General features: G+C 41.3%; 2 protein-coding genes across 34 annotated transcripts in view; both read right to left on the bottom strand.

Annotated features, from left to right (window-relative positions):
- The window catches only part of LOC110530753 (rho GTPase-activating protein 12), a 121,671-nt gene extending 108,069 nt beyond the window's left edge, over positions 1 to 13,602 (bottom strand). For 15 of the 32 annotated variants that reach the window (XM_036986460.2, XM_090182817.1, XM_090182814.1 and 12 more), the window contains exons 1-2: positions 13,328 to 13,559; positions 13,054 to 13,181 (exon numbers count right to left, since the gene is read on the bottom strand). The gene's annotated coding sequence lies outside the window, so the exon portion shown is untranslated. Of the gene's footprint in view, positions 1 to 13,053; positions 13,182 to 13,327 lie in introns of all 32 variants that reach the window. The other 17 variants (XM_036986462.2, XM_090182818.1, XM_090182815.1 and 14 more) reach the window with 5 other exon arrangements.
- A 781-nt stretch (positions 13,603 to 14,383) lies between these two features.
- The window catches only part of LOC110530752 (kinesin-1 heavy chain), a 41,101-nt gene continuing 30,499 nt past the window's right edge, over positions 14,384 to 24,985 (bottom strand). Inside the window, exons 17-25 of one of the 2 annotated variants that reach the window (XM_036986457.2) lie at positions 22,286 to 22,403; positions 21,764 to 21,819; positions 21,417 to 21,526; positions 20,874 to 20,975; positions 20,397 to 20,457; positions 19,943 to 20,119; positions 18,960 to 19,176; positions 18,716 to 18,851; positions 14,384 to 18,033 (exon numbers count right to left, since the gene is read on the bottom strand). In XM_036986457.2, the coding sequence (XP_036842352.1) occupies positions 18,030 to 18,033; positions 18,716 to 18,851; positions 18,960 to 19,176; positions 19,943 to 20,119; positions 20,397 to 20,457; positions 20,874 to 20,975; positions 21,417 to 21,526; positions 21,764 to 21,819; positions 22,286 to 22,403 (981 nt within the window). In that variant the 3' untranslated portion in view covers positions 14,384 to 18,029. Of the gene's footprint in view, positions 18,037 to 18,715; positions 18,852 to 18,959; positions 19,177 to 19,942; positions 20,120 to 20,396; positions 20,458 to 20,873; positions 20,976 to 21,416; positions 21,527 to 21,763; positions 21,820 to 22,285; positions 22,404 to 24,985 lie in introns of both variants that reach the window. The other variant, XM_036986456.2, reaches the window with a different exon arrangement.

Genomic DNA, 24,985 nt, shown 5'->3' with positions numbered 1-24,985 from the left:
GTACTTGGATAAATCCTGCCATCCAACTTTACACAGGCTAATTAAGACAGTCATCGTCACACAAACAGGGTGTCAGTGCTCTCAAATGTCCCCCATTTCTGTCCACCAAACCATCCTTTTCAAAAACATTGGTTTTGAGTAGCCTAGTTATTGGGGACTTGAGAAAAGGCTCCCCGAAAGAAAACCACAGCGAGCCAAACTGCTTTGAGTATTTATGCCCTGTCTCCACTGAGCCAGCCAACACCCAGCTAGAGGCCCCCCGAGACTGGTCTAAAAACGACTCAGAAAGGGGTACGAGTTATGTGGCCATGTGGTTAGTGTCCGCCCTGAGATTGGAAGGTTGGGGGGGTTTTTTGATCCCCGGTCGAGTCGTACCAAAGAGTATGGCGCTGGCAACGCCAAGGATTGTGGGTTTGATTTTCACTAAGGACAACCCATGCCAAAGACGTCCAGGGGGGGTGTACTTGTTCATCAAGCTGCCGTACGCTACAGAAACAGGCTCAGACAAGCCGTACTGAAAAGGGTCCTAAAGCAGAACGCTCATTAACAAACCAACAAAGCGCTTGCTCTCTTCATAGGGGAGACTGTGGGATAGGCAAGTCCAGCCTTGAGGTGGCTCAGTGTGCACTGTGCTGACAACTGTGGATTTATTCTCATCCTTTCTTTACCTTGCCTAGTTAAATAAAAGGTTCAATACATGTTTGTTTTTTTAAAGCAGAGCAGTGTGAAGATAAAACCCTCAGAATGTATTAGCACTGAAGACTCAGGTGGATCACACATCACACATCACACGCTACAGAAGAACAAGAAGCCAGAGAGAGAGGATCCAAATAAACAACAACACAGTGTCTCATGGGTAATTTAAATTCAAACCCAATATGGTAAACAAACAGATGGTGGTTTTATGAATCACAATTCGTCAGGCCTAGGTTGCATCTCAAACAGCACCCTATTTCGTAGTGCACTATATCGGACACTAGTTGCCATTTCAGACACAGATAAAATGTGTTCTCAATCAACATCTGTCTACACAGTCTGCAATAGGCTATTATAGCAGTGTCTCTCCAGCCACTCCTAGTTTGTCCCAAATGGCACCCCTTACCCTTTCTAACAAACTACTTTTGACCAGAACCTTTAGGAAATGGGATGCCATTTGTCTGCAGTCACTCCCAGTAGATGTTATCTTTAGATCATTACCTTAAAACACAAACACCGTGAGACTGTGTGATTAACTAACAACCCTAATAGGAATACCTCAGCCAGAACACCCATATTACCACAACCACACTCTCCACGGCTATTAATCCAACCAAACATCCCATGGTTTACCGAATGATAAATCACAGCTGAGCTGAGCCACTACTATAGTATAGGACACTGAATTAGGGGCCAGATGGGACGACTGTGAATGCATCCTAAAATGGAAACCTATTCCCTATTTCAGTGTTCTACTTTTGACCAGAGCTGTGTGGTCCCTGGTCAAAAAGCAGTGCACTATATAGGGTATGGGTGACATTTAGGACGGAGACTTGGTCTGAGTGATTTCCTAGCTGCATTTCCTGACAGACAGACGGACAGTTTCGGCAGGCGAGAATGACAGGAAGATGCAGCCCTTCTCAGTCTGTCCAGACTAAACCTTATTTTGAGGAGATATGGAGGGCGGCCAAGACAAGACGCCAGTCTCTTCTAGCGACCTTGCTTCCCAGAGGCTTTTCAGGCATCTCTGGCACATGAAGAAAGCAGCACTGACAGGATGTGTGCCTCCTCGCCTGCGGTAGTTGCAGACTGACTAAGGTATTGGGTACTGCTTTGCAAGGTGTTAGGTTAGGGTCTGTGTGGCTCAGTTGGTAGAGCATGACGCTTGAAACGCCAAGGATTGTGGGTTTGATTTCCACCGGGGGCTACCCATACTGAAAATGTATACACGCATGACTAAGTCGCTTTGGATAAAAGTGTCAGCTAAACATGGCATATTATATTGTAAAAATCTCAGAACTAGCTCGTGGCAAGAAAAAGTATGTGAACCCTTTGAAATGACCTGTATTTCTACATAGAATTGGTCATCAAATTTGATTGGATCATCATCTAAGTCACAACTATAAAACAAACAGTGTGCAAGACTGGTGTTCGTTCATGGGAGGACACCACGGAAGAAGCCACTGCTGTCCAAAAAAAACATTGCTGCACATCTGAAGTTCACAAAAGAGCATCTGGATGTTCCACAGCGCTTCTGGAAAAATATTCTGTGGACAGATGAAACTAAAGTTGAGTTGTTTGGAAGGAACATACAACACTATGTGTGGAGAAAAAAGACAGCACACCAACATCAAAACCTCATCACAACTGTAAAGTATGGTGGAGGGAGCATCATGGTTTGGGGCTGCTTTGCTGCCTTAGGGCCTGGACCGCTTGCTATCATCGAAAGAAAAATCTATTCCAAAGTTTATCAAGACATTTTGCAGGAGAATGTAAGGCTATCTGTCCACCAATTGAAGCTCAACAGAAGTTGGGTGATGCAACAGGACAACGACCCATTACACAGAAGTAAATCAACAGCAACAAAACAGAAGACAATACACCTTCTGGAGTGGCCCAGTCAGAGTCCTGACCTTCTGGAGTGGCCCAGTCAGAGTCCTGACCTTCCCAGTCAGAGTCCTGACCTTCTGGAGTGGCCCAGTCAGAGTCCTGACCTTCTGGAGTGACCCAGTCAGAGTCCTGACCTTCTGGAGTGGCCCAGTCAGAGTCCTGACCTTCTGGAGTGGCCCAGTCAGAGTCCTGACCTTCTGGAGTGGCCCAGTCAGAGTCCTGACCTCAACCCGATGGAGATGCTGTGGCATGACCTCAAGACGGCGGTTCACACCAGAAGTCCCAAGAACATTGCTGAACTGAAACAGTTTTGTGAAGAGAAAGGGTCCAAAATTCCTCCTGACCGTTGTGCAGGTCTGATCCGCAACTACAGAAAACGCTTGGTTGAGTTGATTGCTGCCAAAGGAGGGTCAACTAGTTATTCACATGCTTTTCCCACCCTACACTGTTAAATGTGTACACGGTGTGTTCAATAAAGACATGATAACGTATAGTTGTTTGTGTGTTATTAGTTCAAGCAGACTGTGTCCGTCTATTGTTGTGACCTAGATGAAGATCAGATCAAATTTTATGACCAATTTATGCAGAAATCGGGGTATTTCCAAAGGGTTCAGGTAGTTTTTGTTGCCACTGTATGCCTAGGCCTCTCATACGAAGTCCATGCACTGCTGTCGACTGACAACCTGACTGAGCCTGGCTAGCACCGTGTGGACTGGACAGAGAACCAGTTTGCTACCAGCTGATTAGACCTATATCTAGACGGCACTGTCCCAGATAAACAACCCTAGAAATGTAGGGAAGCACTCGTTTCACGCCCCTTCCCATACCAAAGTGACTTTTTCATAGCTGGTTTGGAGAATTTATTTCAGCAGATTAGGATAATTAAAGTAGCAGGTTAGGGGACTCAGGTTAAGGTTAGGAGACTCAGGTTAAGGTTAAGAAAAGGGTTAGGGTTAGAAAAAATGCTTTCCTAACCTGCTATGAAGATCACTTCTTATCAAAGTGGCGGGAACAGAGTATGTCCCTAGCAGCATCCCTTAAAAGGACAGTGTGACATTTGGGCAATTAAACCCGTTTTTCTACAAACCCAGTCAGATTAATTGATGGATATCATTTGTATGTCTCTGCGTGCAGTTTGAAAGAAGTCGAAGGCCGTTTCTGGAGCCATTGTCTACAGGAACAACTACCACACATTAACACGGCTTTGATCCGCATCGGTCTGCCTGCAGAGAGCCAAAAGACACAGCATTGACTTTTAAAGGCCACTTGTATTCCGTGACAATAAGGGGATGGGATTTACAGTGGAGGTGCTTTAGGGCGGGCCCGCCCTATGTTCCTCCAGGAACAAAGAGGATTACGTATAATGAGGTATGGGGTGGGACATGGAGGGAGGGGCAGTTTCAATGGTACTGAACACAAACAAGGGTCACAGAGAGAATAGCTAGAGGACATAAGTCAGGCCAAGTTAGGAATGCTGGGACTCTGTGGTAGCATCCCAAATAGCACCCTATATAGTGCACTACTTTGCCCAGAGCCCACAGCACCCTATTCCCTATGTAGTGCACTACTTTTGACCAGAACCCATAGCACCCTATTCCTTATGTAGTGCACTACGTTTGACCAGGACCCATAGCACCCTATTCCCTATGTAGTGCACTACGTTTGACCAGAACCCATAGCACCCTATTCCCTATGTAGTGCACTACGTTTGACCAGGACCCATAGCACCATATTCCCTATGTAGTGCACTACGTTTGACCAGGACCCCACAGCACCCTATTCCCTATGTAGTGCACTACGTTTGACCAGGACCCATAGCACCCTAATCCCTATGTAGTGCACTACGTTTGACCAGGACCCACAGCACCCTATTCCCTATGTAGTGCACTACTTTTGACCAGAACCCATAGCACCCTATTCCCTATGTAGTGCACTACGTTTGACCAGAACCCATAGCACCCTATTCCCTATGTAGTGCACTACGTTTGACCAGAACCCATAGCACCCTATTCCCTATGTAGTGCACTACGTTTGACCAGGACCCATAGCACCCTAATCCCTATGTAGTGCACTACGTTTGACCAGGACCCATAGCACCCTATTCCCTATGTAGTGCACTACGTTTGACCAGAACCCATAGCACCCTATTCCCTATGTAGTGCACTACGTTTGACCAGGACCCATAGCACCCTATTCCCTATGTAGTGCACTACGTTTGACCAGGACCCATAGCACCCTATTCCCTATGTAGTGCACTACGTTTGACCAGGACCCTGTCTCTTCATCTAATAACCAATGCCAGACACCGTGGTAATGACTGATGCACGGCTGGTGTCTGCATTACCACATGTTTTTATGTCCCCCCCCCCACTTCATTGAAATCACACTTCAGTTATCATAAAACATTGTTTTCCATGTTTTAAACGATCGGTTATAAAGGCCTGGGGGAAGACTGTAATTGAAATCAAACCAGAGAGGAGGTGAACTTTAGGCTACTTGGTGAATTTAAGGCATGAATGAAAAGACATTGCGAGACGCAGATTACCAAAACATATGAGCATGTTTCGTCTGCCTCCCTCTCTCCGGCTAATAATGGAGGTCTGTGTGTATCCTAGTGTATTCATGGTACCGATGTCTTAGGGACAGTCCTGCAAGCACAGCATATCCTTCTCTTCAGGGACAGTCCTGCAAGCACAGAATATCCTTCTCTTCAGGGACAGTCCTGCAAGCACAGAATATCATTCTCTTCAGGGACAGTCCTGCAAGCACAGAATATCCTTCTCTTCAGGGACAGTCCTGCAAGCACAGAATATCCTTCTCTTCAGGGACAGTCCTGCAAGCACAGAATATCCTTCTCTTCAGGGACAGTCCTGCAAGCACAGAATATCCTTCTCTTCATTTTGCCTCATTACAGTCGGCTATCGGTAGCATGTATTGATTACGCTTTCCAGACATAATGGAACGTGGCCCGTTAAACGCACCTATCGGTAGCATGTATTCATTACGCTTTCCAGACATAATGGAACGTGGCCCGTTAAACGCACCTCGGCTACAGCATGTCTGTCTGTCTGTCTGTCTGTCTGTCTGTTAGGGTAGGCTACATTACGGGTTTTTAAAATGCCAAACCTTCTCCGGTGATATGAACGGACATTTTACTTGTCTGTAACAGGAATGCTGCTTCTGAATTCCATCACTAGGCAACCAGAACTGTCAATCAAATAATTTCAAGCTGCCGTGCGCAACCTGCTTGCCTGCTCACAGACCAACTCTCTCCTAAAAAAGTACTTTCAAGTTTTTTAATAATGTAAGAAAAAAAACAATACATCAATCAGCAAAGTGTATTGTTATTTTGGGGAAAAAAAAAATACAGAACACTTTACAGAATTCTACTGAATGAAAGGGTACAGACCTGATGGCAGTATGCTTTGTGCCAAAGAACAGCCCTAAACATGTGCTATATTGGCCATATACCACACCACCATATACCACACCCGCATATATCACACCCCCATATATCACACCCCCATATACCACACCCCCATATACCACACCCCCATATACCACACCCCCATATACCACACCCCCATATACCACACCCCCATATACCACACCCCCATATATCACACCCCCATATATCACACCCCCATATATCACACCCCCATATACCACACCCCCATATACCACACCCCCATATACCACACCCCCATATATCACACCCCCATATACCACACCCCCATATACCACACCCCCATATACCACACCCCCATATACCACACCCCCATATACCACACCCCCATATATCACACCCCCATATATCACACCCCCATATATCACACCCCCATATACCACACCCCCATATACCACACCCCCATATATCACACCCCCATATATCACACCCCCATATATCACACCCCCTAGTGCATTATTGCTTAAATATACACTGAGTATCAGTGGTGGAAAAAGAATCCAATTGTCATACTTGAGTAGTAAAGAGTAAAGATACCTTAACAGAAAATGGCTCAAGTAAAAGTGAAAGTCAGCCAGTAAAATACTACTTGAGCAAAAGCCTAAAAGTATTTGGTTTAGTATCAAAAGTAAATGTAATTGATAAAATATACTTAAGTACGAAAAGAAAAAGTATAATCATTTCAAATGGTTTATATAAAGCAAACGGCACCATATTGTTTTTTTGGGGGGGGGTTTCCGTTCATCCCTACTGCCAGACCAGAGGCAGTATGTATGATCAGGGATGTTCTCTTGATAAGTGTGTGAATTGGACTCTTTTCCTGTCCTGCTAAGCATTGAAAATATAACAGGTACTTTTGGGTGTCAGGGAAAATGAATGGATAAAAAAGTATATTATTTTATTTAGTAATGTAGTAGAGTAAAAGTAAAAGTTGTCCAAAAATATAAATAGTCAGTTAAAGTACAGATACTTCAATAAACTACTTAAGTAGTACTTTAAAGTATTTTACTGAAGTACTTTACACCACTGCTGCGTATACAAAACATTAAGAACACCTGCTCTTTCCATGACAGACAGACTGACCAGGTGAAAGATATGATCCCTTATGTCACTAGTTAAATCCACTTCAATCAGTGTAGATGAAGGGTAGGAGACAGGTTAAATAATGATTCTTAAGCCTTGAGACATGGATGGTGTCTGTGTGGAATTCAGAGGGTGAATGGGCAAGACAAAACAGGTAAGTGCCTTTGAACGGGGTCTGGTAGTAGGTGCCAGGCGCACCCGTTTGTGTCAAGAACTGCAACGCTGCTGAGTTTTTCCACACTCAACAGTTTCCTGTGTGTACCAAGAATGGTCCACCACCCAAAGGACATCCAGCCAACTTGATGGTATTGCCATGGTGTGAGTCCAACTCATCTCGTCCCCAAACGGCGCTCTAGTAATTGAGCCTGTGGATGTCTGAGGTTATGCTGCAACATCCAATGGATGCTAAATGACCCGGTCAAGCTAAATAAACGAAATCCTTCTCTAGCCGGGGAATGATGGGCTGAGTCTGGTTCTTCTGAAGGTTCCTTCCTCCCTGCTGCTGCTGGCATTACATATAAATCAATATCATATGGAATGTAGAAAGAGAAGCCCAGAGAAATGATCAAACCATAAACCAGGGATCATCAACTAGACACAGGCGTGGCCCAATTTATTTCTAGAGCGGATGGTCAGGGGGCCAGAACATCATTTCAAATCATTTGTAGATTGCAAATTGACCGGAAGAAGCCCAAACAGATATAATATTTGACTAAAATAATAATTTCAAACCTTGTTTACATTTGTATATGAACACATATCTCTCTATTATGCGTGGGAACACTTTGGAGGCAGGACAACATGCAGCGCCTCAGAAAGTATCCCCACACCTTGTTTTGTTGTGTTACGGCCTGAATTTAAAATGGATTACAATTAGATTCTGTCATCGCTGACCTAACCACAATACCCCATAATGTCAATGTGGAATTGTGTTTTTAGACATTTTTACAAATTAATCAAAAATGAAAAGCTGAAATGTCGAGTCTAAGTATTCAACCCCTTTGTTATGGCAAGTCTAAATACGTTCAGGAGTAACAACTTGCTAAACCAGTCACATAATAAGTTGCATGGACTCACTGTGTGCAATAATAGTCTTTAACATGATTTTTGAATGACTACCTCACCTCTAAACAATTAACTGTCAGGTCCCTCAGTAAATTGAAAAACACATTCTACCACACACCAGGGAGTTTTACCACTGCCTCACAAAGGGGACCTTGTAGATGGGCTTGTTAAAAAAAGCAGACATTGAGTATCCCTTTGAGCCTGGTGAAGTTATTCATTACACTGGATGGTGTATCAATACACCCACATCAACAACACTGTATCCACAATACTAACCTAATTGACAGAGTGACAGAGTGCTGAAGGCCCAAAAAGTTGATACTTTGTTTTGTGTTGCACTGAAACATGCTAGGGGGAGATGCAGGTTAACTAATTACATTTTATGTTTTTATTTTACCTTTATTTAATTAGGCAAGACAGTTAAGAACAAATTCTTATTTTCAATGACGGCCTAGGAACTGTGCATTTACTGCCGTGTTCAGGGGCAGAACGACAGATTTGTACCTTGTCAGCTCGGGGATTTGAACTTGCAACCTTCCGGTTACTAGCCCAACGCTCTAATCACTAGGCTACCCTGCCGCCCCATATAACAAAGAATGTGATCTACATGATCAGTCTCTGTGTAAAATTAAAAGTGGTTAATGTGAACCTAACTCACAGCTAAAACATGTAAAGAAAGCAATCCAATGTTATTTGTTGCCAAGATTTTACTGCAAAATGACATGTCTTGAGAAAAAAAACATATTGCAGTTAGCCACGACAGCCTTTACAATAGAACGCTTGTTACCACGACAGCCTTCACAATAGAACGCTTGTTACCACGACAGCCTTCACAATAGAACGCTTGTTACCACGACAGCCTTCACAATAGAACGCTTGTTACCACGACAGCCTTCACAATAGAACGCTTGTTACCACGACAGCCTTCACAATAGAACGCTTGTTACCACGACAGCCTTCACAATAGAACGCTTGTTACCACGACAGCCTTCACAATAGAACGCTTGTTACCACGACAGCCTTCACAATAGAACGCTTGTTACCACGACAGCCTTCACAATAGAACGCTTGTTACCACGACAGCCTTCACAATAGAACGCTTGTTACCACGACAGCCTTCACAATAGAACGCTTGTTACCACGACAGCCTTCACAATAGACCGCTTGTTACCACACACATAAAAAAAACACCTTAAAGCAGAAATAGAATGAAACAGGCATTCTATTTTTGCTATATTATAGTGGCCACTATAGACATCGATCAAGTGCACAAGGCTACATGTGTGCAACAATAACGTTCACTGAGTATAAAAAATGATAATCCCCCCCTCACTCACACGTGTTACTGTCAAGAAAACAAAAACGATATCTTTGGGCTACACTGCACATTATTACATTGTACACTTTCTGCCTGTGGACATCTGTTCTACAATGTGTCAGCAAAAGTGAGAAAGAGGGAAAGTGTGTGGTGTTCCTTTCACCTCTATAGTGGCATCCATCTTAAACCAGGCACAGCTCCAGCTACACTTGATCCCACTTGTTTAACAAGCAACGCCTCATTTTCACCTAATTCTCTCATTCTGAAAATGAACCACATACTGTAGAGGGAAAAGATTAGTTAATAGACAGCGGTTAGTTCGTTAGCTAGTTAACATGTCACACAGATTGCCGGGGTCCAGTGAGCAACTAAACGTGTTACAACTTGAAGAACGGCAAGGATTCGTATAGTTAATACAATAGCGAATTGGTTAGGTTACTAATGTTAGCTCATCTGATGTTGTAGCGTTAGCTGTCTGACTTTATTAGCAAGCTAATTCTCACACATTAAACTAAATTATTTGATCAGGTGAGTTGGCTAATTTTGCTCAACATTTCTCTGGCTAGCTAACGGACAAGTCGATACAGTTAGCAAGACACTTAACAGTGCTAATACTTGTTCCACCACACTTTCTCCCTCACCTCAAACTTTCCAAATGTTTTTTTGGTTACAGTGATTAGTTTGGTGGCTAGTTTGTGAACAGAATAAGAAATATTCCAAAACATGCATCCTGTTTTCAACTCAAGGCACTAAAGTAAAACTGCAACAACAACAACAACAACAAATTATGACAAAGAAATTAACTTTTTGTCTGGAATACAAAGTGTTAGATTTGGGTCAAATCCAATAAAACACATTACTGAGTACCACAGATTTGGGTCAAATCCAATAAAACACATTACTGAGTACCACAGATTTGGGTCAAATCCAATAAAACACATTACTGAGTACCACAGATTTGGGTCAAATCCAATAAAACACATTACTGAGTACCACAGATTTGGGTCAAATCCAATAAAACACATTACTGAGTACCACTCTTCATATTTTCTAGAATAGTAGCGGCTGCGTTATGTGGATTTATCATGGATCCCCATTAGTTCCTGCCAAGACAGTAGCTACTCTTCCTGGGGTCCAAACACACCAAAGCATCCACATTACATATAAAACAACAGATAAAACAGTGAACTATGTTTGTACTGAATGAGCTAAAGATCAAAAGAGTCCATCATATAACGTCCCTACACCACCACACATCCACAACATGTTCAATACCTCCATACAACAATACCACAATGTGTGCGTATGCATGTGTCTGTACCTTTGTGTGTCTCTTCACAGACCTTGTTGTTCCATAAGGTGTATTTTTACCTGCTTTTTAAATCTGATTCTACTGCTTGAATCAGTTACCTGATGTGGAAGAGTTCCATGTAGTCATGGCTCTATGTAGTACTGTGTCCCTCCCATAGTCTGCCTCCCTGCCTCTCACTCTGTGTTGTGGGGTGTCCGAGCTGTCTGTTTAAACTACTAGCACACAGCGCGGTACATTCAGCTTGTCAACACATCTTACAAAAACAAGTAATGATGAAGTCAATCTCTCTTCCACTTTGAGCCAGGAGAGATTGAAATGCATGTCAGTAACGTTAGCTCTCCGTGTACTTTTAAGGGCCAGCTGTGCTGCCCTGTTCTGAGCCAACTGCAATTTTCACAAATCCTTCTTTGTGGCACCTGACCACACTACTGAACAGTAGTCCAGGTGCACCAAAACCAGGGCCTGTAGGACCTGCCTTGTTGATAGTGTTGTTAAGAAGGTAGAAACCAGGGCCTGTAGGACCTACCTTGTTGATAGTGTTGTTAAACTAGGGCCTGTAGGACCTGCCTTGTTGATAGTGCTCTTAAGAAGGCAGAGCAGCACTTTATAATGGACAGACTTCTCCCCATCTTAACTACTGTTGTATCAATATGTTTTGACCATGACAGTTTACAATCCAGGGTTACGCCAAGCAGTTTAGTCATCTCAACTTGCTCAATTTCCACATGATTCATTACGAGACATAGTTGAGGTTTAACGTTCAGTGAATGATTTGTCCCAAATACAATGCTTTTAGTTTTGGAAATATTTAGGAAGAACTTATTGGTATGCTTGTAATCGGACTGGGGTGTTTTTCAGGACAAAAATAGAAACAGAATAGCGCTAAGCAATCCTTGAGGAAAACTCTGTTCAGTCTGCTTTCCACCAGACACTGGGAGATGAATTCACCTTTCAATAGGACTGAACAAGGCCAAATCTACACTGGACCTGCATACCAAGAAGACAATGAATGTTCCTGAGTGGCCGAGTTACAGTTTTGACTTAAATCTGTGGCAAGACTTTTAAAATGGTTGTCTAGCAATGATCAACAACCAAATTGACAGAGCTTGAAGAATTTTGAAAATAATAAATGGACAATTATTGTACAATCCAGGTGTGCAAAGCTCTTAGAGACTTACCCAGAATGACTCACAGCTGTAATCACTGACAAAGGTGATTCTAACATGTATTGACTCAGGGCCAGTGATATGATTATTTATGTAAATTAGATACTTTGAATTTTCAATAATAAATACACTTTTTCCACTTTGTCATTATGGGGTATTTTGTGTCGATGGGTGAGAAAAAAAGTCATTTAATCCATTTTGAATTCAGGCTGTAACACAAAATGTGGAATAAGTCAAGGGGTATGAATTCTTAATGAAGGTAATGTAACTCGATTCGATTGTGTATAAAACCAAATAAACTATTTTGTTAACAAGCTGCAGTTGTCTTACTAGTTATGGGTACTTCTTCATGTAGGAACATGCCAAGAAGTTGCCCGGACACCTGATTTTGAACTGCATTTAATTCAACATCGAGCAGAAATTAGCATTTGAATCAGGAAAGTTTCCTCTCACCTCTGCATGCCAGAATGTTTAATTAAAATGATATTTTAATGTACTTTACCAGTTGTCTGTGCTGTTGTTCGGTTGGAATGTGACAATAGATCCACAGAAAAGTAGAATTTTAAAACCTTTCTACGGGGAAGTGGGTTCACATTTCTATCACCTGAAACACGCGCAGAACCATGTAAACCGTGCACCATGCATCTCCCGCATGTACTTTAATATTGTGTGCGTGCTTAATGTAATATACATCTGAAAACACTACCAGTGCTTTGAAAAATTGCCTTAATGATACTTTCCTGTGGGTATACTGTCTCACATGACCTACCGCCAAAAAGGACCAACCGCACGGACAACCGGTAATGTATGAAAAATATATAATTGTATTCAACATTATGGCTTGTAGAGGTCGTGTGAGGTAACTCATTTGTGCCCGACGTAGAATTCAATGGAATGCAACGTCGGTTTTCCAGCCAAGAAGCCACTGAGCAGCTTCCTGGAATATTTATGCCTCCTCTCCCCCCTAGGTTAGGTAGCTAGTGTGGTGTTATTAGGAGTAACAACGTACAATATTTCTCTATTTCACATTCTAAGGGCACGAAATAAGGAAGTCTACCTGGTTTGGTGTTTCCTCCTAACGCCAGGTACAAGTAATATCCAACCACCTGAATCTATCGTTCCGTGGATCAGCGAGTCGGAACAGGTTGCTTCTTCTTTCAGAAGGCCAGTGGCTCGTTTTACTCGCTGAAAGCAAAACTCAATGTGTGGGAAGACGCGCTAGCTAGTTAGTTAGTTAGTTAGTTAGCAGGATTAACAACCTAGCAAGCTAGAACAGAAAATAAGACATGTTTCATTCTCCTGGGAAAGACAACCAGTCAGACTCGACATACCTTGTCTTCAGGCTGTAATAATCCTTGTTTTGTCAAAGTAAGCAATTGTGGAGAGGGTATAATTCCATAAACTTTTCGTCTTATCTTTTCGCCTCGACTTCCCTGTGGACACTACACCGTCATCAGTTACGACACTTCTAGCAAGGTATCCGCACTAACTACACACTTTCTCCGCCTTGTTCCACTTTTCCCTGACGTTCCCGTCTGCGCTCGCTCCCGCTTTTGCCTATCTGCCAGTTTCGTCAGCCTCCTACCGCTCAACACAGTCCGCAACTATTTTTGAGGGAGGAGTGTTGGTAAACCGGCTCCACCTTGTGGCGCAAGGGAAAAGGGCTCCAAACACCTTCGGCGAGCAAAGGTGCATTTTGAAACTGCTTCTATCAAGGTTACATACACCCCATTACAACTGAAATGTATGCTGCCCTACAAATGCAAAACGCAGTAAGTACGAATTTGGTCAAATGTCTTTGGTCTGTTGTAATGGCCAGGTATTTTTTATCTGATTAATGTGGTATTTAGTTTCCTGACACAAGAACAAGCCAGTTGATCAGAATATATCATGGAGTATCAGAAATTGCTGTCTGTCTAGAGTCTAGATTGAAGTCAGATTTTGCAGGAAAAAGAACATGTAGTTGCTGCGTTTTGCCTTTGTAAGGCAGTATGGAGGCTTCCAAAATGGTTGGTAGGACATGGTATACACATCAAGAAGGGATTTCAATAATCACTAAGAATTCTCAGTGGCGGGAGAAATATAACAAATATGGTGTAATGCAACATTGGAAAAAGGTTTTATGCTGATAAAGTTCATTTGTATCACTTTTGAACACTAGTCAATATCAGCCTCAATAGATCTCTTCCAACATCTATGGGGGTACAGGGTAGAGCATTGCCCTCACAAACTTTCATGTTGCCCACCCAAATGATTATGCTTGAGCCATATTAAAATGTAAAAAATGCAGGATATTAGCTCAGAAACAGCCCAAAAAATATCTGTACAATAAGAACGCTTGAAGGAGACTGAACGGGTTGAGCACAAAATGAGAATGACGCCAGATATGTTTTTCTCATAATGATTTAATCACACATACATGCAGTCAATCCAAAAAGGTGACATCATCATTAACCTTTAACCTCCCCTCCTCCTCCAATCAGAGCGCTGCGATTGTGGCCCAGTTCTCTATGGTTCCGTCCGAAATGGAACCCTATTCCCTATGTACAAAGTAGTGCCCTACATAGGAAATAGGATGCGATTTGGGACAGAACCCTAGGAATGATCCAGTACCTTTGTCCTTATCTGTAAATTAGAAATGGTTGAGTAACTATTACACAGTAATAAAAGTGGCTACGCTTTTCTTTAGAATCAATGCAAACAAATTAATTTGGTTGGTAATTACCATGGACAAATGGCTGTTTACTGTGCTTCTTGTTCTAGACTTTTCTATTTAATATCCATTAAATCCATATCAGTAGAACCCTGGGCAGGTAAGGATAAGGTACGAAGCACTTCGAAGACCACGTTGCAAAGTGTTTACTGTTGTAAAAGTTAGAAAGAGGAAAACGTGATAGACGGAAAGCATTGTCCTGTCATAGGTATAGCCTACCTACCTCTCCCAAACTAGCCTCTCCCAAACTAGCCTCTAATAACAGCAAATAGACCACTATGCCAATCACGTAAACAAAGTTGCATACATTTAAGTTACATTTATCAGACTTCTGAAAATGCTTTACACTTCCCCCTCATAAGTTCCCACAGGTATGAAGTGTTTTAAAAGGGAACCTAATGTCAGGTTTACATTAAAGGTGTATGTGGAGAAGAGTTCTGAAGTGCTATCAATTTGTGTGTATAATCCTCCCAAGACAACAAAAGTTCATTTCATAAAAACCATCACCTTGTCATGGCTAAAGACTATTAAAAAGATTAAACCCTGGTCACGCCTAACAATATATTGTTGATATACAGTATAATCATATTGGACTCACAAGATGTCGCTGGTTTGATTCATGCTGAGCTACAATCACAGCAATGTTTTTGCAAATGTTTCAGAATTTACACCAGGACATAAAATCAAGAGAAAACATTTGACTCTCATATATAAGGGGATTCGGGAAGACATTTAAAAAAAATGCAAGAGAAGAAGTGTCAAATCTATCTGTATAGTCCTTGGCTCCTGACTAGATATTTGATGAATAATCCATATTCTTTAGGATAGGCTGAGTATGAAAGCCCACTATATAGGGAATAGGCTGGTATTTCACACAAAGCCTTAGTTTACCAGCAGACTAAACCAAACTATGTTCCCCACCTGCTCCAGGGTGACGTTTTCCCTAGGTACAGATCTAGGATCAGCTTCCCTTCCCCGAATCCTAACCTTTACCATCAGTGGGGGAAATATAAAACTGGATACCCTATTCTCTCCTTCCTAACCCAAGGCCCCGCTCATCTGACTGGCTGATCAGTGGCAAAGGTGGGCCAATCAAACACTGCCATCCCAACCAACCAATCCAGATCCAATTTACAGACAGATACAGTACAGCAATCCACAGAAATCTACCGATAAGTAGTAAGTAACTGTTAGCATTAGAGCTGACTCTATGGGTAGTAACTGTTAGCCGTAGAGCTGACTCAATGGGTAGTAACTGTTAGCATTAGAGCTGACTCTATGGGTAGTAACTGTTAGCATTAGAGCTGACTCTATGGGTAGTAACTGTTAGCATTAGAGCTGACTCTATGGGTAGTAACTGTTAGCATTAGAGCTGACTCTATGGGTAGTAACTGTTAGCCGTAGAGCTGACTCTATGGGTAGTAACTGTTAGCATTAGAGCTGACTCTATGGGTAGTAACTGTTAGCATTAGAGCTGACTCTATGGGTAGTAACTGTTAGCATTAGAGCTGACTCAATGGGTAGTAACTGTTAGCCATAGAGCTGACTCTATGGGTAGTAACTGTTAGCCTTAGAGCTGACTCCATGGGTAGTAACTGTTAGCATTAGAGCTGACACTATGGGTAGTAACTGTTAGCATTTGAGCTGACTCTATGGGTAGTAACTGTTAGCATTAGAGCTGACTCTATGGGTAGTAACTGTTAGCATTAGAGCTGACACTATGGGTAGTAACTGTTAGCATTAGAGCTGACTCAATGGGTAGTAACTGTTAGCCATAGAGCTGACTCTATGGGTAGTAACTGTTAGCCTTAGAGCTGACTCCATGGGTAGTAACTGTTAGCATTAGAGCTGACTCTATGGGTAGTAACTGTTAGCATTAGAGCTGACTCTATGGGTAGTAACTGTTAGCCATAGAGCTGACTCTATGGGTAGTAACTGGTAGCATTAGAGATACAGATCATTTAAAAATATATATTTTTGGAAAAGTCTCATTCTCAATATAAGGCTCTGGGAAAAGTATTGATTCAAACAAAATAGATAGATGGATAAAATATAGCAGTATCCAATAGCATAGTTGATTAACTTTGTTTAATCCACTTCACATGACAGGGAGGGCACTACATGGGAGCCCCTTGATAACAATAAGATACTAGAAACAGAAAATGAAAAACAGCAACCAGCCAATATCCTTGGTTTGTTTAGAGAGGAGGTCAGGGCAAAGGTGATGAATGGATCAGAAGACCTAGCTAGGACAGGACAAGCATGTGTGTGCCATCTATCTCAGTGGACCAGTAGTCTATGCATGTGCTCCTATGTGCAGATAGATAAATAACAACCCGGCATTTAAAACCGATAAAAACAGCACATTAAAATTGACTAAATAGGCTGTGATAAGGTATAGGTAGTGTCCCAAATATAACCATATTCCTTATATAGTGCACTACTTTTGACCAGAGCCCTATTGGTCCTGTTGAAAAGAAGTGCACTATATAAGGGAAAGGGTGTCGTTTGGGACGCAGACATGACAGCACGCTCCTGATCGGACTCCTCTTTCCTTCATACGTTTAATGTAGCCATCTCACCCGCATGTCGCTTTATTTTCCTTACTCTAAAAAACAATGGCCGCCACAGGTTTTCTGTCATGAAATAGATCCACACTGTAGTCCCACCTCTTGGCATTTCAAATCCAAACACCTCGTAAGGAAGCAGTGCCATGTTACACCTGTACGACAGGACAGTAGTGCTCGATGGCCATCTATTCGGTTCAGACCTTTTAACAAGCTTGTAAAATCTATTCAGAGAAAGAAGTGTTGTACAACCAGGAGGACAATAAGGAAATGTGTTGTACAAGAGATTAGTGAAATAACATCTGTGTTATCAATCATCTTTTTCTTTCTTCCCCCCCCCCCCCCCCCAGTCGCTTTTCATGTTTTCCTCTCACCTCTTCTGAAATCCTGGTTACAGTACATTCAACTTGGCACAGTGCAGACTAAACCTTAAGACACAGATGACAACAAACTGTGCAACGAAACAAAGCTACACATTCAAGTCACATGTCGTTCATAACACCAAGACTCTGTGGTTGGTGGATGTCGTGTTGTTTTGTATATTCAATTCATTTCTGTAGTTCATGTTTGTTTCAGAGAGAAGAAACATGAGGGTAGGTGGATCTGTACAGGCAATGAATATTTATATATTTATATTAAAACTCCTCCCTCACTCTAATATATACCCTGCAAGGAGCCAATGGCTGTAATGGGATGACAGGTTGTCAGGGTGATATCCTTCTGCTTCTTCTGTGATCACGCCCCATCCTGTCCTCAGCTGCTTCAGAGGCGAGAGGAGGAGAGGAACATGTCGTGGGGAGAAGAGAAAGAGAGGGGAGGTGGAGGAGAGATAGAGGGGGGAGGTGAGAAGATAAGGTGGGAAGAGGGAAGATGGGGAGGAGAGGGAAGGTAGGAGAGGGAGAGAGGGCTATTAGTGGACTTTACCAAGAGATTATTAACACAAATTCGTACTGGCATCTTCCTAGAGTGATGTACATGTGGTAATGTGATCAGCACGGGTTAGCAAAAAACAAGCATGACTCATATCACTACAGGATCCTTGCTGTGTCCTCCTGAAAAGTCTAGGCCTTTCAACCACACAGCAGTTGTCTTCAAAGCTTTACTATTAGGAAATCCTTTCAAAAGCCTTCTAAACTCCCAAGCTCTGTGCAGCAGGTTAGCTGTCACTCACACAAGCCTCGCCCATTAAAAGGGTAGTTCACCCAAATTGCTAACTGACATATGTTTCCTCACCCGGTAAGGTGACCTCTGACCTGACCTCAGCAGTCTGTGGATAAGGTAAGACAGCAAACCCATGCTTTGCTTTTGTTATGTGTTATGGCTATCATGCCGGCAGTGACCTGTCTCTACTCTAGACCCTGACCTCTGACCTGACCTCAGCTGTTCCTCATATTCTACAGTATATTATCCTCATTGAGGCAGTGGTCTCAGTCACTCACTTCTGGTCTGGCTTGACGCCTCCTCCTCCCCTGATGGCCACGGTCTGGCTGTTCTGATAGAAACCCCCTGCGATGCGGGTCACGTTGGGGTGGGTGGGGGATGCCACTGGGGGCTGGCCAGGACGAATGGGTTTGGCTGTAGAGGGGGTGGAGGGAGGAACGGCATCCATTCATATACTGAATAACAATTTGTTTTAAAAGACGCACTGCATTATGGGAGGTGTGTGTGTGTGTCTCTCCTCACCGATCTGAGCGGAGTGGCCCCTCCTGGCCATGTTCTTGGCCCTGACGGCCTCTTTGATGCGGTCCACCTCCTGCTGATAGCGTTTGCGGTCGCGTGCGGCGTTCTCTTTGGCCTCCTTCAGCGCCGACTCCAGGGCTTTGACCCGCTCAGCCGTAGCACGCAGACGCTTCTCCAGTTTAGGAAGCTCACAGCGCAGGTCTGCATTATCACGCACCAGCTGAGAAAAGGAAGGGGGGAGATCACAACAAGTTAGTGATCTCCAAAAGCACTAGAAGCGTAGCCTGACTGTCAGTATGTTAGTGCTAGCAACTCCAGGCTATGGGGGGGTGGGGTGCTGATCTGGGACCAGGCTATGGGGGGGTGGGGTGTTGATCTGGGACCAGGTTACAAGAAGCGGTATGATTTCAGTGTATTTGGGTCTGTTTGTTGGGTTCATAGGCGAGTTGATTACATACCTGTTGTACAGTACGGAGTACATACCTGTTGTACAGTACGGAGTACATACCTGTTGTACAGTTCAGAGTACATTCCTGTTTGTACAGTACAGAGTACATACCTGTTGTACAGTACAGTACAGAGTACATACCTGTTTGTACAGTACAGAGTACATACCTGTTTGTACAGTACAGTACAGAGTACATACCTGTTGTACAGTACAGTACAGAGTACATACCTGTTTGTACAGTACAGTACAGAGTACATACCTGTTTGTACAGTACAGTACAGAGTACATACCTGTTTGTACAGTACAGAGTACATACCTGTTTGTACAGTACAGAGTACATACCTGTTTGTACAGTACAGTACAGAGTACATACCTGTTTGTACAGTACAGAGTACATACCTGTTTGTACAGTACAGAGTACATACCTGTTTGTACAGTACAGTACAGAGTACATACCTGCTGTACAGTACAGTACAGAGTACATACCTGTTTGTACAGTACAGAGTACATACCTGTTTGTACAGTACAGAGTACATACCTGTTTGTGAACCTTGGTAAGTTGCTCCAGGTTGTTCTCCAGAAAGGAGATCTTCTGTTTCTGAGCTGCGCTGCCTCCTGTGTCATCAGAGTCCATCTCAGCACTCTTCTTCACTCGGGTAGCCAGGTCCTGGACAAACAGCTTCCTCAGGTTGTGCAGGGTCTGGAGCTCCTTGGCCTGGGAACGGGGACAAAGAGAGAGAAGAGGTTTAAAGCTATTTCTATGGGAGCGATCCGTTGTTGGATATATAAAAGGAAGCGATTGTCCATTAAAAAACACACTAACAGTCTTATCTTTTTACGTATGGTCTGAAAATAGTTGATTTGAGTTGTGCTGTGGATGGACAAAAACGGACAATGTACAGTAGGTCATTTAGGATTTCATCCGCGTTCATGTGCCTGAGTGTGGCTGCAGTGGAAGGAGAAAGCAGGTGCAGTTATACACATCTACTCACCACAGTCTCCTCCAGTCCCTTCAGGTCCTGTCTGGCCTGCTCTCTCCTGTCCTGCATCACCCTGCACAACACAGCACACAGAGCCATTAGTCACAGCTTGACTATAGTGATATTGGACAGGTCATAGTGCTAAACAAAGCTAACCAGAAGTGACACTTCTATAGTAAGCATGTTAGGTGGGCCCTAGTGAACAACATCATTGTATATGGGGCGGCAGGTAGCCTAGTGGTTAGAGCGTTGGGTCAGTAACTGAAAGGTTGCTGGCTTGAATCCCCGAGCTGACAAGGTACAAATCTGTCGTTCTGCCCCTGAACAAGGCAGTTAACCCACCGTTCCCCGGTAAGCTGTCATTGAAAAAAAGAATTTGTTCTTAACTGACTTGCCTAGTTAAATAAAGGTTAAATAATACAGAATCAAATGTTCATACGCCACAGTACTTTAACGATCACATGCTGTCTGTAGGTGTAGGTAACGTACGTGAGCTCGTGCAGCTTCCGGCTCTTCTCCTGGTCAGTGGACTTGAGTTTGTCGTGTTCCACCCTGAGGCGCTCCTGTTCCAGCATGATCTTCTGGTTCAGACTGGAGGAGAACAACAACGCGGTGAGCCCAGCGTAGGACAACACCGTTATCTCCTTATGGCACCCTATTCCCTTTATAGTGTGTGTGTGTGTCTGTGTCTGTGTGTGTGTGTCTGTGTGTGTCTGCGTGTCTGTGTGTGTGTGTGTGTGTGTGTGTGTGTCTGTGTCTGCGTGTCTGTGTGTGTCTACGTGTCTGTGTGTGTGTGTGTGTGTGTGTGTGTGTGTGTGTGTCTGTGTGTGTGTGTCTGTGTCTGTGTGTGTGTCTGTGTGTGTGTGTCTGTGTCTGCGTGTCTGTGTGTGTCTACGTGTCTGTGTGTGTGTGTGTGTGTGTGTCTACGTGTCTGTGTGTGTGTGTCTGTGTCTGTGTGTGTGTGTCTGTGTCTGTGTGTGTGTGTGTCTGCGTGTCTGCGTGTCTGCGTGTGTGTGTGTCTGTGTCTCTTACTCCTGCAGTTCAGTCATGAGGTGTTCCTTCCTGTCCAGTTCATCTCTCAGGCTGCTGATCTGTTTCTGATGGGCCTCACGGTGACCAGCGATCTGCTGCTCCACAGCCTCCTGGGGATGCCACACACAGGTCAATAGGTCAACAATCATCTGGATAACTGAAACAACAACAGCTCCTGACGCCACGAAAGGCGGAAAGGAAAGTCAGACTGCTCCAAACTAATTTATATACAACCAATGATACTTAGACATCCCGCGTCTCCCCTATATATATATATATATATATATATATAAACCATAACATATGATCATAGTAGGCAGTTCTATAGTATGAACAGGGTGACATACCTTGACCTCATTAGCAGATTGGATCTCGTTCTCCTTCTCCATGGCTGTGACTTTCTCTGCAAAAACATTTGACCTTTGTCACTAGATGGCACTATTTGTTGTGAATCTGTTTTAGAGACGTTTATAAGGAATGTATTCTATTATGTGCTGGGTGTCTGTTACAGCTGCTGGGTGTGTCTGTTACAGAGGCTGGGTGTGTCTGTTACAGCTGCTGGGTGTGTCTGTTACAGCTGCTGGGTGTGTCTGTTACAGAGGCAGGGTGTGTCTGTTAGAGGCTGGGTGTGTGTTAGAGGCAGGGTGTAGGCAGGGTGTGTCTGTTAGAGGCTGGGTGTGTCTGTTAGAGGCAGGGTGTGTCTGTTACAGAGGCAGGGTGTGTCTGTTACAGCGACTGGGGGGGGGGGGGGGGGGGGTGTTACAGCAGCTGGGTGTGTCTGTTACAGCAGCTGGAGGGGATGGGGTGTTACAGCGGCTGGGGGTGTGTTACAGCGGCTCGGGTGTGTTACAGGAGATGGGGTTTGTTACCCTGGGCACTGATCTTGACCAGTTCCTCGTTCAGAGAGTCAACGTTCTCCTCCAGCTGTCTCTTCTTCTGCTCCACGTTCTGAAGGTACTCTGTCAGAGACTTGATCTTAGCCTCGTGCTGCAGGGGGAGATGGAGATTACTACAACATTACTACATTTCATTATTATGTTACTACATTACTATATTACCACATATTAGAACTATATTAATATATTATTACTACATTATATTACTACATTATATTATTATATTACTACATTATATTATTATATTACTATATTATTGTATTATATTACTATATTATATTACTACATTATTATATTACTACATTACCATATTATATTACTACATTATATTATTATATTATTACATTATATTACTACATTTCATTATTATATTACTACATTACTAGATTATATTGATACATTATATTACTACATTATTGTATTATATTACTAGATTATTATATTACTATATTATATTACTACATTATATTATTATATTACTACATTATATTACTACATTATATTACTACATTATATTATTATATTACTACATTATATTACTACATTATATTACTACATTATATTACTACATTATATTACTACATTATATTACTATATTACTACATTATATTACTACATTATTGTATTATATTACTAGATTATTATATTACTATATTATATTACTACATTATATTACTATATTACTACATTATATTACTATATTACTACATTATATTACTATATTATTGTATTATATTACTATATTATATTACTACATTATATTATTATATTACTACATTATATTACTATATTATTGTATTATATTACTATATTATATTACTACATTATTATATTACTACATTACCATATTATATTACTACATTATATTATTATATTATTACATTATATTACTACATTTCATTATTATATTACTACAATATATTATTACTACATTTCATTATTATGTTACTACATTACTATATTACCACATATTAGAACTATATGAATATATTATTACTACATTACTATATTACTACATTTCATTATTCTGTTACTATATTACTATATTACATTACTATATATTATTACTATATTAATATATTATTACTACATTACTATATTATATTACTACATTATTGTATTGTATTCCTGCATTATTATATTACTACATTACTAGATTATATTGATACATTATATTACTACATTATTGTATTATATTACTACATTATATTACTACATTATATTATTATATTACTACATTATATTATTATATTACTATATTATTGTATTATATTACTATATTATATTACTACATTATTATATTACTACATTACCATATTATATTACTACATTATATTATTATATTATTACATTATATTACTACATTTCATTATTATATTACTACAATATATTATTACATTATATTATATCACTACATTTTATTATTATATTACTACATGACTATATTACTACATTATTGTATTATATTACTATATTATATTACTACATTATTATATTATATTACATTTCATTATATTATTATATTACTACATTTATTATTATATTACTATATTACTACATTTCATTATTATATTACTACATTATATTACTACATTATATTACTACATTATATTACTACATTATATTACTACATTTATTATTATATTACTATATTACTACATTTCATTATTATATTACTACATTATATTACTACATTATATTACTACATTTGACTATTATATTACTACATTATATTACTACATTATATTACTACATTATATTACTACATTATATTACTACATTATATTACTACATTTGACTATTATATTACTACATTATATTACTACATTATATTACTACATTATATTACTACATTATATTACTACATTATATTACTACATTATATTACTACATTATATTACTACATTTGACTATTATATTACTACATTATATTACTACATTTCATTATTATATTACTACATTACTATATTATATTACATTACTACATTATATTAGTATATTATATTACATGACTATATTATATTACTACATTAGATTAGTATATTATATTACTGCACTACTATATTATATGACAGTATTACATTATATTACTACATGACTACGGCAGGTAGCCTTGTGGTTAGAGCGTTGGGCCAGTAACCGAAAGGTTGCTGGATTGAATCACCATGCTGACAAGGTAAAACTCTGTCGTTCTGCTCCTGAGAAAGGCAGTTAACCCGCTGTTCCACGGGCGCCGAAGACATGGATGTCGATTAAGGCAGATTCAGATTCAGATGCATTCAGTTGCACAACTGACTAGGTATCCCCCTTTACTCTATTACAGTATAGTACCACTATACAGGGTCTTTATAGAGAAGGGGTCCAAGCAGATGCAGATAAATCTGTTGGATTCTTTTGGAGGTCTAACTGTCAATTTGTGAAACTAGCACAATATTGTTGGATTTCAAGAGGCAGTGGGTGAGAAGTAACAGAATAATGATGACGAGTAGCCACTGTTGTACCTGTGGTGCCTGAGAGTTGTTACACGACGCAACCTGCAACATAATTGCTTCTTGATTGCTCTGTGAACTATAAGCAACTCATCTTTTCAACTTGGTGCAAGAGGATGCTTTTGTCACATGATCCATTCGAAGGTTTGGACACAGATATAACAAGGAGCCAGATAAACTCAGC

This window comes from Oncorhynchus mykiss, chromosome 8 (genome assembly GCF_057628025.1).
Source record: "Oncorhynchus mykiss isolate SJ-2025 chromosome 8, ASM5762802v1, whole genome shotgun sequence".
Lineage (NCBI taxonomy): Eukaryota > Metazoa > Chordata > Actinopteri > Salmoniformes > Salmonidae > Oncorhynchus > Oncorhynchus mykiss.
This window is presented reverse-complemented; position numbering and strand designations above follow the sequence as displayed.